Source organism: Pseudophryne corroboree, chromosome 4, assembly GCF_028390025.1.
Source record: "Pseudophryne corroboree isolate aPseCor3 chromosome 4, aPseCor3.hap2, whole genome shotgun sequence".
Taxonomy (NCBI): Eukaryota; Metazoa; Chordata; class Amphibia; order Anura; family Myobatrachidae; genus Pseudophryne; species Pseudophryne corroboree.
The window spans coordinates 900280751-900293973 of NC_086447.1; the positions used below are offsets into that span (position 1 = coordinate 900280751).

Here is a 13223-nt window from a genome sequence, read left to right on the forward strand (position 1 = left end):
GGACTTCATCCGGAAGTCTTTCAACTGATTGTAAACCGTTGGGAAAAGCCACAGGTGGACATGATGGCGTCTCGCCTAAACAAAAAGCTAGAAAGATATTGCGCCAGGTCGAGAGACCCTCAGGCGATAGCTGTGGACGCTCTAGTGACACCGTGGGTGTACCGGTCGGTTTATGTGTTCCCTCCTCTTCCTCTCATACCAAAGGTACTGAGGATAATAAGGAGAAGAGGAGTAAGAACTATACTCATTGTTCCGGATTGGCCAAGAAGAGCTTGGTACCCGGAACTTCAAGAAATGATCTCAGAGGACCCATGGCCTCTGCCGCTCAGACAGGACCTGCTGCAGCAGGGGCCCTGTCTGTTCCAAGACTTACCGGATCCTGAAGGAAAAGGGCATTCCGGAGGAAGTCATTCCTACGCTGATTAAAGCTAGGAAAGAAGTTACCGCAAACCATTATCACCGCATTTGGCGAAAATATGTTGTGTGGTGTGAGGCCAGGAAGGCCCCAACGGAGGAATTTCAGCTTGGCCGTTTTCTGCACTTCCTACAGTCAGGGGTGACTATGGGCCTAAAATTGGGTTCCATTAAGGTCCAGATTTCGGCTCTATCGATTTTCTTCCAGAGAGAACTGGCTTCACTACCTGAAGTTCAGACTTTTGTTAAGGGAGTGCTGCATATTCAGCCCCCTTTTGTGCCTCCAGTGGCACCTTGGGATCTCAACGTGGTGTTGGATTTCCTAAAGTCACATTGGTTTGAGCCACTTAAAACAGTGGAATTGAAATATCTCACGTGGAAAGTGGTCATGTTGTTGGCCTTGGCTTCGGCCAGGCGTGTATCAGAATTGGCGGCTTTGTCATGTAAAAGCCCTTATTTGATTTTCCATATGGATAGGGCAGAATTGAGGACTCGTCCCCAGTTTCTCCCTAAGGTGGTATCAGCTTTTCATCTGAACCAACCTATCGTGGTGCCTGCGGCTACTAAAGACTTGGAGGCTTCCAAGTTGTTGGACGTAGTCAGGGCCCTGAAAATCTATGTTTCCAGGACAGCTGGAGTCAGAAAGACTGACTCGCTATTTATCCTGTATGCGCCCAACAAGTTGGGTGTACCTGCTTCAAAGCAGACTATTGCTCGCTGGATCTGTAGTACGATTCAGCTTGCACATTCCGCGGCTGGACTGCCGCATCCTAAATCAGTGAAAGCCCATTCCACGAGGAAGGTGGGCTCTACTTGGGCGGCTGCCCGAGGGGTCTCGGCTTTACAACTTTGCCGAGCAGCTACTTGGTCGGGGTCAAACACATTTGCTAAATTCTACAAGTTTGACACCCTGGCTGAGGAGGACCTAGAGTTTGCCCATTCGGTGCTGCAGAGTCATCCGCACTCTCCCGCCCGTTTGGGAGCTTTGGTATAATCCCCATGGTCCTTACGGAGTCCCAGCATCCACTTAGGACGTCAGAGAAAATAAGAATTTACTCACCGGTAATTCTATTTCTCGTAGTCCGTAGTGGATGCTGGGCGCCCATCCCAAGTGCGGATTGTCTGCAATACTTGTATATAGTTATTGTTTAACTAAAGGGTTATTGTTGAGCCATCTATTGAGAGGCTCAGTTGTTGTCATACTGTTAACTGGGTATTGTATCACGAGTTATACGGTGTGATTGGTGTGGCTGGTATGAGTCTTACCCGGGATTCAAAATCCTTCCTTATTGTGTCAGCTCTTCCGGGCACAGTATCCTAACTGAAGTCTGGAGGAGGGTCATAGTTGGAGGAGCCAGTGCACACCAGTTAGACCTAAAGCTTTCTTTATAGTTGTGCCCAGTCTCCTGCGGAGCCGCTATTCCCCATGGTCCTTACGGAGTCCCAGCATCCACTACGGACTACGAGAAATAGAATTACCGGTGAGTAAATTCTTATTATTTATCAATCAGTGATAAATTTCACTGTGAGTGATAAAGTACCAGCCAATCAGCTCCTAACTGCCATGTCACAGGATGGGTTTGAAAAATGACAGTTAGGAGCGGATTGGCTGGTGCAATTTATCACTCACAGTGAAATTTATCACTCACTGATAAATAAGGGCATAGGTATTTTTAAGTCACTAAAGACGTTTCTTGTGGTGTGTGGCTCACATGAGGGGGTGGTATCCATGTGACCGGCAGTCAGCAGACCAATGGTCACATGACCTCCCCCAAAATCCCGCCTCCTCACTATCCCGGCGGTCAGCATTCCTACCAACAGGCATTATTTCCACTCGTGGGTGTCCACGGTCAGCCATACTACACCCACATGAGGTTCACTGGGGAGTAATGGCCTCTATTTACGCACCACCAATGTGTATCTCAGCTGCTGGGAGAGAGGCATCCCCTTTGTTGACGATATCCTTAATACATTAATAATTTGGATCATGTCGTTATTTGGCTTTGCCGATTACACTGTATTTCTAAACCTAACATCAGAAAGCTGACTAACCCATGAGATTATCATTAAATAATAATAATATGAGATTGTATTTATTAGGTGCTACAAAGTGTCTGCCGTGCCGTACAGGGCAAACTGAAACACTTCAAAAGTATCAGAGCATAAGTACACAGCAGTAATCCATAGTATAAGTACTTCCGAGGGGTGTGCAATCAGTGGCGCTCCCTGATGGGGCACAGTCACTGCCCCAGCGGCACTGTTTTCGGGGATGCCTCTCCAAGTACTCGGCTTCATAGTAAGGTGCTCCGGGCATGGGTCGGGCAGTGCGCTTAAGCTAGCCGGAGCCTTGGGTGGGAATCAAGTATTCAGGGATCTTAAATCCAAAGTATGGGAGAGCAAACAGTCAGAGTGGCTGGAAGAGAGACAGGAGTGGGGCGCTGGTGACATGGAGTGTGCTAGGGGAGAACAGGGGGGGGCAGGAGGGCCCTGCCAGTAGGAGCTTACATAGTAAGGGGAAGGGAAGAACAGTTGGAGGGTGTATTGGGAAGGATACCCGGTGGAGGGGTAGAGGAGAAAAGTATTAGGGGGCCAAGAACAGACCCTTTAGGGACTTCTACAGATACAGGTAGTGAGGGGGAGGTTGAGTCAGAGGTAGAGATAGAATAAGAGTAGTTGGTGAGGTAGGTGGTTAACGAAGGTAGAACAGAGAGAAGTATTACTTCAGGTTGTTTTTTTTTCTCATATAAAGCCTATGACTAATGGTAGTCTTTGTTGGAAATATGTGTGTAAATGCGGTGGCATAGCAGGAGAATGTACACACTAGCGGAACGTGTCTTGACACAGTTAACAGCCCGGTGGTTTAACCAGTGCTGTGGTTTATTGATGACGTTAGGTACAGCCGTACTCACTGTGTTACACTGGTCACGGCATGTAGTGGATCGGGGTTGTAGCAGGTCACCAGCCCATGTCTGTACATTTAACTGTTAGTGGTGCAGGGTTGCTGGAACAGCGGTGAGCGCAGATAATAGAAGGATCTCTCTGGAGCTAAGGGGTGACTATCAACAGTGGCCATTGTAGTAAGGGAATGAAGCTTCCCTGGAGGAACTACTGTAAGAGCGCACTTCTATAGCAACTGCCTATACCCATCAAGCCTTGGAGAGAGATAAAGTAGCAGTCAACCAGCTCCTAACTGCCATGTTACAGGCTGTGTTTGAAAAATAACAGGATTAGCTGGTATTTTATCTCTCTCCAATCTTAGATACATAACGCCAATGGATTTATTATGCAAAAAAAAGATAAGTTCTAACCTCTGTCACGTGAGCTGTACTGCGTGGTGAATCAAGGCCCTTATACATCTATGATGTGATACCCCGGCCCTGTCGAAAATGGCTATCAGCCAACCAGATCGACGGCCAACAATGATTGGCGATCTGCCATGGAGTAGGGGAAATTAACCATCTTAAAAATGTCTGATTTACAGAGCCTGTCGGAATCGGAGAATTAGGATATTTAAGAATATTTAATATTCCCGATCCCCCGACCTGGCCATCTGGGGATTGGGGCAATGCCCCAATATATCTCAGATGTATGGGGGCCATAAGAAGTGCAAGATAAACTACTCTAATGCTTAACATTTTGAACAAAGTTCAGAGGAACAGAGTCCCTGACTACGTGACAGAGGGTCCACCTGCATGGTGCGCCCTGCGCTCGTCACTAAGGACTGTACTGTGGCCCTCATTCCGAGTTGTTCGCTCGGTATTTTTCATCGCATCGCAGTGAAAATCCGCTTAGTACGCATGCGCAATGTTCGCACTGCGACTGCGCCAAGTAACTTTACTATGAAGAAAGTAATTTTACTCACGGCTTTTTCTTCGCTCCGGCGATCGTAATGTGATTGACAGGAAATGGGTGTTACTGGGCGGAAACACGGCGTTTCAGGGGCGTGTGGCTGAAAACGCTACCGTTTCCGGAAAAAACGCAGGAGTGGCCGGGGAAACGGTGGGAGTGCCTGGGCGAACGCTGGGTGTGTTTGTGACGTCAACCAGGAACGACAAGCACTGAAATGATCGCACAGGCAGAGTAAGTCTGGAGCTACTCTGAAACTGCTAAGTAGTTAGTAATCGCAATATTGCGAATACATCGGTCGCAATTTTAAGAAGCTAAGATTCACTCCCAGTAGGCGGCGGCTTAGCGTGTGTAACTCTGCTAAATTCGCCTTGCGACCGATCAACTCGGAATGAGGGCCTGTGTGCGGGGGTGAGAATAGATAGACACATTGATCATATTAGTAACGGCTTAGCTGAGTGGTTTTAGGGCCTAATCAAACCTTATCGCAGCAACAAACATTTCCTCTAACGGGCAAAACCATGTGCACTGCAGGTGGAGCAGATGTAACATGTGCAGAGAGAGTTAGATTCGGGTGGGGTGTGTTCAAACTGAAATCTAAATTGCAGTGTAAAAATAAAGCAGCCAGTATTTACCCTGCACAGAAACAATATAACCCACCAAATCTAACTCTCTCTGCACATGTTACATCTGGGTGTGGTTCGTTTTATCGACAGTATCTAGGTCGACAATGTTTAGGTCGACCACTATAGGTCGACAGTCACTAGGTCGACATGGATGGAAGGTCGACAGGGTTTCTAGGTCGACATGTGCTAGGTCGACAGGTCTAAAGGTCGACATGAGTAAAAAAAAAATTGTGTGTCGTTTTCTTCGTAGAGTGACCGGGATCCCAAATTAGTGCACCGCGTCCCCTCGCGTGGCTCGCTTCGGGCATGGTGCCTTCGCTCCGCTACCGCTTCGCTCTGCACACTTTACCGTTCCAATCGTAGTCCACGTGGATCGTTAAGTATGAAAAAAATAAAAATAAAAAAATGTGAAAAACTCATGTCGACCTTTAGACCTGTCGACCTAGCACATGTCGACCTAGAAACCCTGTCGTCCTTCCATCCATGTCGACCTAGTGACTGTCGACCTATAGTGGTCGACCTAAACATTGTCGACCTAGACACTGTCGATCTTCAGACCGGATCCCGTTACATCTGCCCCCCCCCCTGCAGTGCACATGGTTTTGCCAATTAGAGAAAGATTTTGGTATTGCGATCAGTACTGAATTAGGCCTTGCATTATGGGGGTAATTCCGAGTTGATCGCAGCAGGAATTTTGTTAGCAATTGGGCAAAACCATGTGCACTGCAGGGGAGGCAGATATAACATGTGCAGAGAGAGTTAAGGGGGGTACACACGGAGAGATCCGTGCTTAAAATCTAAGCAATCTTGCTAGATTGCTTAGATTTTAAGCACGGATCTGCCGTGTGTTTGCCCCCCAGCGATAGCGATGCGCGGCCCCGCACATCGCTATCGCCGATGCTAGATTGAGCTGCATGCAGGCTCAATCTAGCGGGTCGCTCACTTCACCGTTGTGTGAAGTGAGCGGCCCCCCGTCGGCTTTCCCCCTCGCTCAGCACATCGCGCTGTGCTGAGCGGGGTGAGAGATGTGTGCTGAGCGGTCTGTGTTAAGATTGCTCAGCACACATCTCTCCCGTGAGTACCCCCCTTTAGATTTGGGTGGGTTATTTTGTTTCTGTGCAGGGTAAATACTGGCTGCTTTATTTTTACACTGCAAATTAGATTGCAGATTGAACACACCCCACCCAAATCTAACTCTATCTGCACATGTTAAATCTGCCTCCCCTGCAGTGCACATGGGGGGTCATTCCGAGTTGTTCGCTCGCAAGCGGATTTTAGCAGATTTGCTCATGCTAAGCCGCCGCCTACTGGGAGTGAATCTTAGCATCTTAAAATTGCGAACGATGTATTCGCAATATTGCGATTACACACCTCGTAGCAGTTTCTGAGTAGCTCCAGACTTACTCGTCATCTGCGATCATTTCACTGCTTGTCGTTCCTGGTTTGACGTCACAAACACACCCAGCGTTCGCCCAGACACTCCTCCGTTTCTCCGGCCACTCCTGCGTTTTTTCCGGAAACGGTAGCGTTTTTCCCCACACGCCCATAAAACGGCCTGTTTCCGCCCAGTAACACCCATTTCCTGTCAATCACATTACGATCGCCAGAACGATGAAAAAGCCGTGAGTAAAATTCCTAACTGCATAGCAAATTTACTTGGCGCAGTCGCAGTGCGGACATTGCGCATGCGCATTAAGCGGAAAATCGCTGCGATGCGAAGATTTTTACCGAGCGAACAACTCGGAATGAGGGCCATGGTTTTGCCCAATTGCTAACAAAAATCCTGCTGCGATCAACTTGGAATTACCCCCAATATCTGGCTGGTATACAGCAAAACGTTGAGGGTGTCACCAGGTCCCTGTAAGTAAACTTTTAAGACCTGGCTGCAATCAGATTTTGGAAATTTCAAGTTTTTAGTGCAATTTTCTTTTGATACAGTAACTAATTTAAGGTTAAACTTTCCGGTGTTTATCTTGGAATGGTTATTGTAACCTTTCAGCACAATCTGTGTCTTCTCCACTTATTATTGTCAATTTATATTTCAGATATTATGAAGAAATTCAATCCTAATTTACAGGGATTCTCCACCGGTACCGGGAGCCGAAACCAGATGTTTAATGTGGCAGTTAGCGGTGCCAAAGCCGAGTAAGTGAATATGTTATATTGTATATGTGAGTATGTTATATTCACAGCCCCACGCCTGTATGTGGTGCGGAGCGGGTGCTCACACTTACAGTATATACCTTCCTCTTCATACCTACGTCACTCAGCATCTCAGGGCACAGGGGTTAGTTAACTGGATATGTGCCCCCCCACCCCCAATTATAACCTAATTATATTTACATGCATCAATTTAAACGAGGTTGGAACCTAAATTACAAGAGATGCGCTATTTAACCCCTGTGCTACAGACAGTGAGTGGGACTTGTCATCCACACATACATTAGAGTAGCAGATGAGGATTCCCACTCGTCCCACTTCAAGGGAGTTCCTCACCGGGCTGTTGGGGACTTGCGCCAGCCGGGAAGTGGGTCCAGAAGTGCAAATTTTAACAATAAATTAACGGATGGAAAAGGAACAGTAGTAGAGGGACTTTATGTCCCTATTTCTGCCCCACTCTGGCATCTTCAAAGAAGGCGACGCCCTCACTTCAAGGTCGGTTGATGTATCATTGAAATGAATGGAGAAGTGGACCAATGGAGAAGAATCCCGTAGCAACCAGTCAGCTGCTACCTATCATTTTACAGAATGCACTGGATAAAAGCTTCCTGATTGGTTGCTAGAGACAACTTTCCCACTTGTCCGCTGCTTGATACGGCAACCCCCTTCACAACAACACTAATGTCTAGTGATCACCTGACATTTTCTCCATAAAGGAGAACGGTGTGCCTCCGCAGTATTTTTGCCATTTAGTACCAGGGACAGACTGGAGCCTCTTTCCGGCCCTGGCATCTGTGTGCACGCGCGCGACGAGAAAGCGACACTGCAAATGGGGGCGTGCCGCGAGTCAGTTGGCGTGCACTTGTGGCAAGCCCCCATATTGCTTAGCAACCGGGCACTATGGGTGGTGGCAGTAGGAGACAAACCAGAGATCCAGGAGCTGTGCTGCACGCAGCTTTCCTGGCACTCTGTGGACCGGACTGGCCTCACCTGCCCTTCAGAAGTGCCAGATGGGCAGTCCAGCCCAGTTTAGAACTGTCAACCTAACAGCAGTGTCAACAATTAGGTTGTTGACATTCAGAGCCTGTTGACATTTTGTAGTTGACATTCTGTGGCCGGGATGTAGCCGAAATTCTATGGCTGTGATGTAATGAAGTCCGCGAACGTTTCTTTTTTTTTAAAGAGGTAATCATGTTCAAGGGATGGTTTAGCCTTGTACATGATCGCACCTTTAAAAAAATGGCCGCGTTCGCCCGGCATCCCGCACAGCCAGCGAACTTGGAATTCATTACATCTCGGCCTAAATGTTGGTTTTTCATATCACATCCTGGAAATATATAAGAACATTTCTATATGTGTCAGTGTTATTTGAAACTCTTTTATATATACTAAGTAAAATTAACCTTTAATAGCGACTCAGTAGACACTATCTACAGTCTGTATCATGTTGTATTGTCTCACCTAGGAACATGTTATCTCAGGCCCAAACTTTGCTACAGAAGATGAAGGAGAGCTCTGTGAGTATGACCTAGATGGCAATGCCGCCTCTTTCCACAATGACAAATAACTAACTGAACCCCCTACCCCTACATACCTTGCACGCACCCACCGGCACCTATTCAATTGTTTCTGCTGGCGGGCGCAAGACCTTCATTTCAGCTCGCTACCCCTAGGGGTGGTGAGCTGAAATGCGCAAAAAGTGACCCGTTTGGGCGCCTGGACAGGACTGATATGGGCGCGTTCAGCACGATATCAGTGGACAAATGATTATCGCCCCACGACCTTCCATCACTTTAGACGGGAGACCAGTCGCGATTAAACACTTGAACTCCCCCCTATGTGTGTACATGCCCTCTTGTAGCTTTTGCTAATACATTGCGCCTCACGCATAACTGGATGAAAATCAAGCATTCCGCTCCTGAATTGTGCGCACGATAATAAACACATATACTGAGTTGTACACATCTTGCAATGTGACTGTGTACTAGTCTCAACAGTGGTGCAGTCAAACTTGCGTTGCACCCAGTGTTTTTTTATTTTCCTCCTGTGTTTTTCACAAAAGACATTATATCTTCAAGGGAAATTGTATTTCTGTTGCCCTTGGATACAACACAGAGCTGTTCTGTTTGAATACACAGGGTTAAGCGGATATCTATTGTGTCCAAAAAGCTATGTCACAAACCATCAGAGTGGTTTTGGCGCCCAGAAAATGTGTCTGACACCCCTCCTTGCCCTTTTTTAGAATACTCCCCATCGCCACTCCCCAAACACTAGCAGCATGTCATACAGTCTGTGGCTTTTCGGGCACTGCGACCGCCATCTCAGCTGTATGGAGCCACTATGCCTCTGTGGCATCAAACATCGGAAATCTGCGTCACCATCAAAACACCGTCCATCTCTTACTCAGCCCCTAAGTACATTCTGTGCAGATTAATACCCACAAACCTTGAAAATATAACTGGAGACCTTAAATTGCAGTGACACAGACGCACAATGACGCTCTCTTGTTTCGTCCTCTGCCAGGTTATTAACTTCAATGAAGACTGGAAATTAATCACCATTTTTATTGGTGGCAATGACCTCTGCCAGTACTGCCAGAATAGGGTAAGTGAATGAGTACGGTGTCCCAAAGGGACTCGGTCATCAGATTCTTAGCGTTCGGGGATTTTTAGATCCTTTATTATATGGTATCATGCAGCAGCAGAATGACGTGAAAAATTAAAAAATAGATGTATTATTTATACACTGTAATCACAGATGAACTGTATTTTTTTACCTGATCTTCAGAGAGGTGTTATATGTCTCTGTAATGACTGTTACTGAAAACCTTTTGTCTGGCATTGTATAATGTTATATTTAGCACATAAAATATCTTTGTGTTGAGACACTGTAATATGTTACCATATGATGACTACATATACACGGTCGAGTCACGTTATTATGACCACCTCCTACATGTGACGTCGGCAATGCGCAGCCCATGAAGTACGTCATGCGTCGTGCGCTGGCTTGGTGGGTATATAAGGGGTGTGATAGGCCATCTGCACACATATCACTCGCTGCTGTCATGGGTAAAAGGGGCGATTTATCCGAGTTGCAAAAAGGGATGATTATTAGCTTTTGGGCCAAGGGTGGCGGTATTTCTGACACAGCGCAGTTTGTGAACTGTCTGCGTGCTGCTGCGGTGAAGGTGTATCGTGACTGGACAAATGGCACCATTGCTAATAACCTACGTGGAAACTGCGGAGCACCACGTGCCATTGATGTGAGAGGTGAACGTCGGCTACGAAGGTGCGTGAGGGCTGACCGACACGCTAAAGTGGAGCAGCTCACCGTCAGAATGAACCTGGGGGCTACCAGACGTGTGTCTAACATGACAGATCAGCCCGTCCAGCCGCTGTCCGTGCTGCACACGGCAGTTTCTCCGGTAATTAGCTGGTGGTCATAATAATGTGACTCCACCATGTATACAGTACACTGATTATACGGGTTGGTATCGATATACCGGCGCTTGTCATCCGGGCGGTCAGAATCCCGACTGCAGGATGCAGGGCGCCGGCAAGCCAACAGTGTGCCAACAGCATGGCAAGCGCAAAAAAGCCCCTTGCGGGCACGGTGCCGCGCTAAGCGCGCCATGCTATTTATTCTCCCTCCAGGGGTGCCGTGGACACCCCAAGAGGGTGAATAGGTGTCGGTATCCCGGCGGTCGGGATCCTGGCGCCAGTATGATGAGCGCCGGGATCCTGACAGCCGGGATATTGAATGCATCCCTACTATACACCTTTTCTAGCAAGTGTCCTCAGACATAATAATCTGATTTTCTTTTCAGGACCGGTATTCTCTGAAGAACCACATCCAACATCTGAAAAATACGCTGGACGTATTCTATAATGAGGTACAGACGCACTGACTGTCATTTCATCATCAAGAGCTTAATAACCTGTGGCTGTAGCTGCTTCAGTTGTCAGATATTTCTAGTATTCCGTATGAGGAACATAATAAATATAGCGCCCATTCTGGGAGTCCTAATTATAAAGTGGACCTCTCAATGTTCAGTTCTGATTATCATTAAAGTTCATTAGATGTTTTACAATCTTTCTTACATTTATTAGTTTATTCTTCTCTGTTTAATAGTTACGTTACGCACCACGCCTCACGCCCGGCTGCGGGCTCAGTGGCTGCAGCCAAGGGCACCAAGGGGCTGATGTATTAAGCCTGGACAAGTGATAAAGCAGTGATAAGTGGAAGGTGATAATGCACCAACCAATCAGCTTCTAACTGTTAATTTACATATTGAAGCTGATTGGCTGGTGCATTATCACCTTGCAGTTATCACTGCTTTATCACTTCTCCAGGCTTAATACATCTGCCCCCAAGACTTATGGGTCTATTTACTAAGCCTTCGATGGAGATAAAGTGTAGAGTGATAAAGAACCAGCCAATCAGCTCCTAACTGCCATGCCACAGGCTGTGTTTGAAAAATGACAGCAGCGGATTGGCTGGTACTTTATCTCCATCCAAGGCTTAGTAAATAGACCCTTTAGAGAGGGCCACTAAAGTGGCAGACGAGGGATAAAATGAAGACCTTATTCATCTGGAGCTCGTAATCAGGCCCAGCACAGGCTTACCACCTGGGTTACCAGAGAAGACGGCAGTAGCTGTGCCACCAATTAGCAGTGCTGTATAGTTTAACAATGCAAACTGGTAAAGGGCAAGAACAGTGGGAATAACGGGGGTCATTCCGAGTTGTTCGCTCGTTATATTTTTCTCGCAACGGAGCGATTAGTCGCTAATGCGCATGCGCAATGTCCGCAGTGCGACTGCGCCAAGTAAATTTGCTATGCAGTTAGGTATTTTACTCACGGCATTACGAGGTTTTTTCTTCGTTCTGGTGATCGTAATGTGATTGACAGGAAGTGGGTGTTTCTGGGCGGAAACTGGCCGTTTTATGGGTGTGTGCGAAAAAACGCTGCCGTTTCTGGGAAAAACACGGGAGTGGCTGGAGAAACGGAGGAGTGTCTGGGCGAACGCTGGGTGTGTTTGTGACGTCAAACCAGGAACGAAACTGACTGAACTGATCGCAGTTGCAGAGTAAGTCTGGAGCTACTCGGAAACTGCTAAGAAGTGTCTATTCGCAATTTTGCTAATCTTTCGTTCGCAATTTTGATAAGCTAAGATTCACTCCTAGTAGGCGGCGGCTTAGCGTGTGCAAAGCTGCTAAAAGCAGCTTGCGAGCGAACAACTCGGAATGAGGGCCAACATTCTGACAGGATGGGCCCACATTCTGCCTCCTTATATAATGCAGCCATGCAGTGACCAGTCACTTCATAGGACCCATATGTATAAACAATGCAACAAATGGCATTATGTGCAAAAATCTCTGATATATAAAGGCCCGTAGATCAGTGTCAATTGACAGAGATATCTGCTGCAGTCTGCCATTTTTGATTACAAAAGCAACCCTCATAGAAACCAGGGCGGTTTTCTTGTCAAATTTACCACTCTGAGGGTGGATACAAAGCCACCATCAGGGGGCTACTGGGAGCACAGCCTTCCCAGGGCCAGCCTTCCCGGGTCCAGACTCTCTGACAGAAAGGGGAGGGCGCGGGCCACTCATGCCACTGTTCTTCCGCCCCCGTCCGCTGCCGCCTGCTCGCAGGGCTCTATTAACATGTCCCTCTCAAAATGGCCCTCGCCACAGAGTAGATTGTTATTAAAGATACTGGAGGAGGCTCTAGTATCTTTAATAACTGTCTCCTCTGAGGCGGTGGCCATTTTGGGAGGGAGATTTTCAATAATTTGAAGCAGGCAGGCATGAACACTGGCCCCCGCCGAGATGGCAGACCTGCAGCTGTGGCCGGGTTGGGGTGAGTGGGGCGGAAATCCCCTGACAACGAGCAGAGCCACTGACACCGAGCTGGTACTGGCATAATAACTGTGTGGGCTTAATATGGTGACAAGAGCACTAATGTGGGGCATAATATGTTGTCAGGGGCATTACTGTGTGGGGAATAATATGTTGTCAGGGGAATTACTGTGTGGGGAATAATATGTTGTCAGGGGAATTACTGTGTGGGGCATAATACGTTGTCAAGGGCATTACTGTGTGGGGAATAATATGTTGTCAGGGGCATTACTGTGTGGGGAATAATATGTTGTCAGGGGCATTACTGTGTG

The 13223-nt window shown here is 47.4% G+C and overlaps 1 protein-coding gene across 1 annotated transcript in view; it reads left to right on the plus strand.

The window, feature by feature from the left end:
* The window catches only part of LOC134911022 (phospholipase B1, membrane-associated-like), a 249524-nt gene that overhangs the window by 217638 nt on the left and 18663 nt on the right, over nt 1–13223 (plus strand). Inside the window, exons 49-52 of the mRNA XM_063919415.1 lie at nt 6932–7031; nt 8512–8563; nt 9570–9650; nt 10876–10941. Of these exons, the coding sequence (XP_063775485.1) occupies nt 6932–7031; nt 8512–8563; nt 9570–9650; nt 10876–10941 (299 nt within the window). The remainder of the gene's footprint in view (nt 1–6931; nt 7032–8511; nt 8564–9569; nt 9651–10875; nt 10942–13223) is intronic.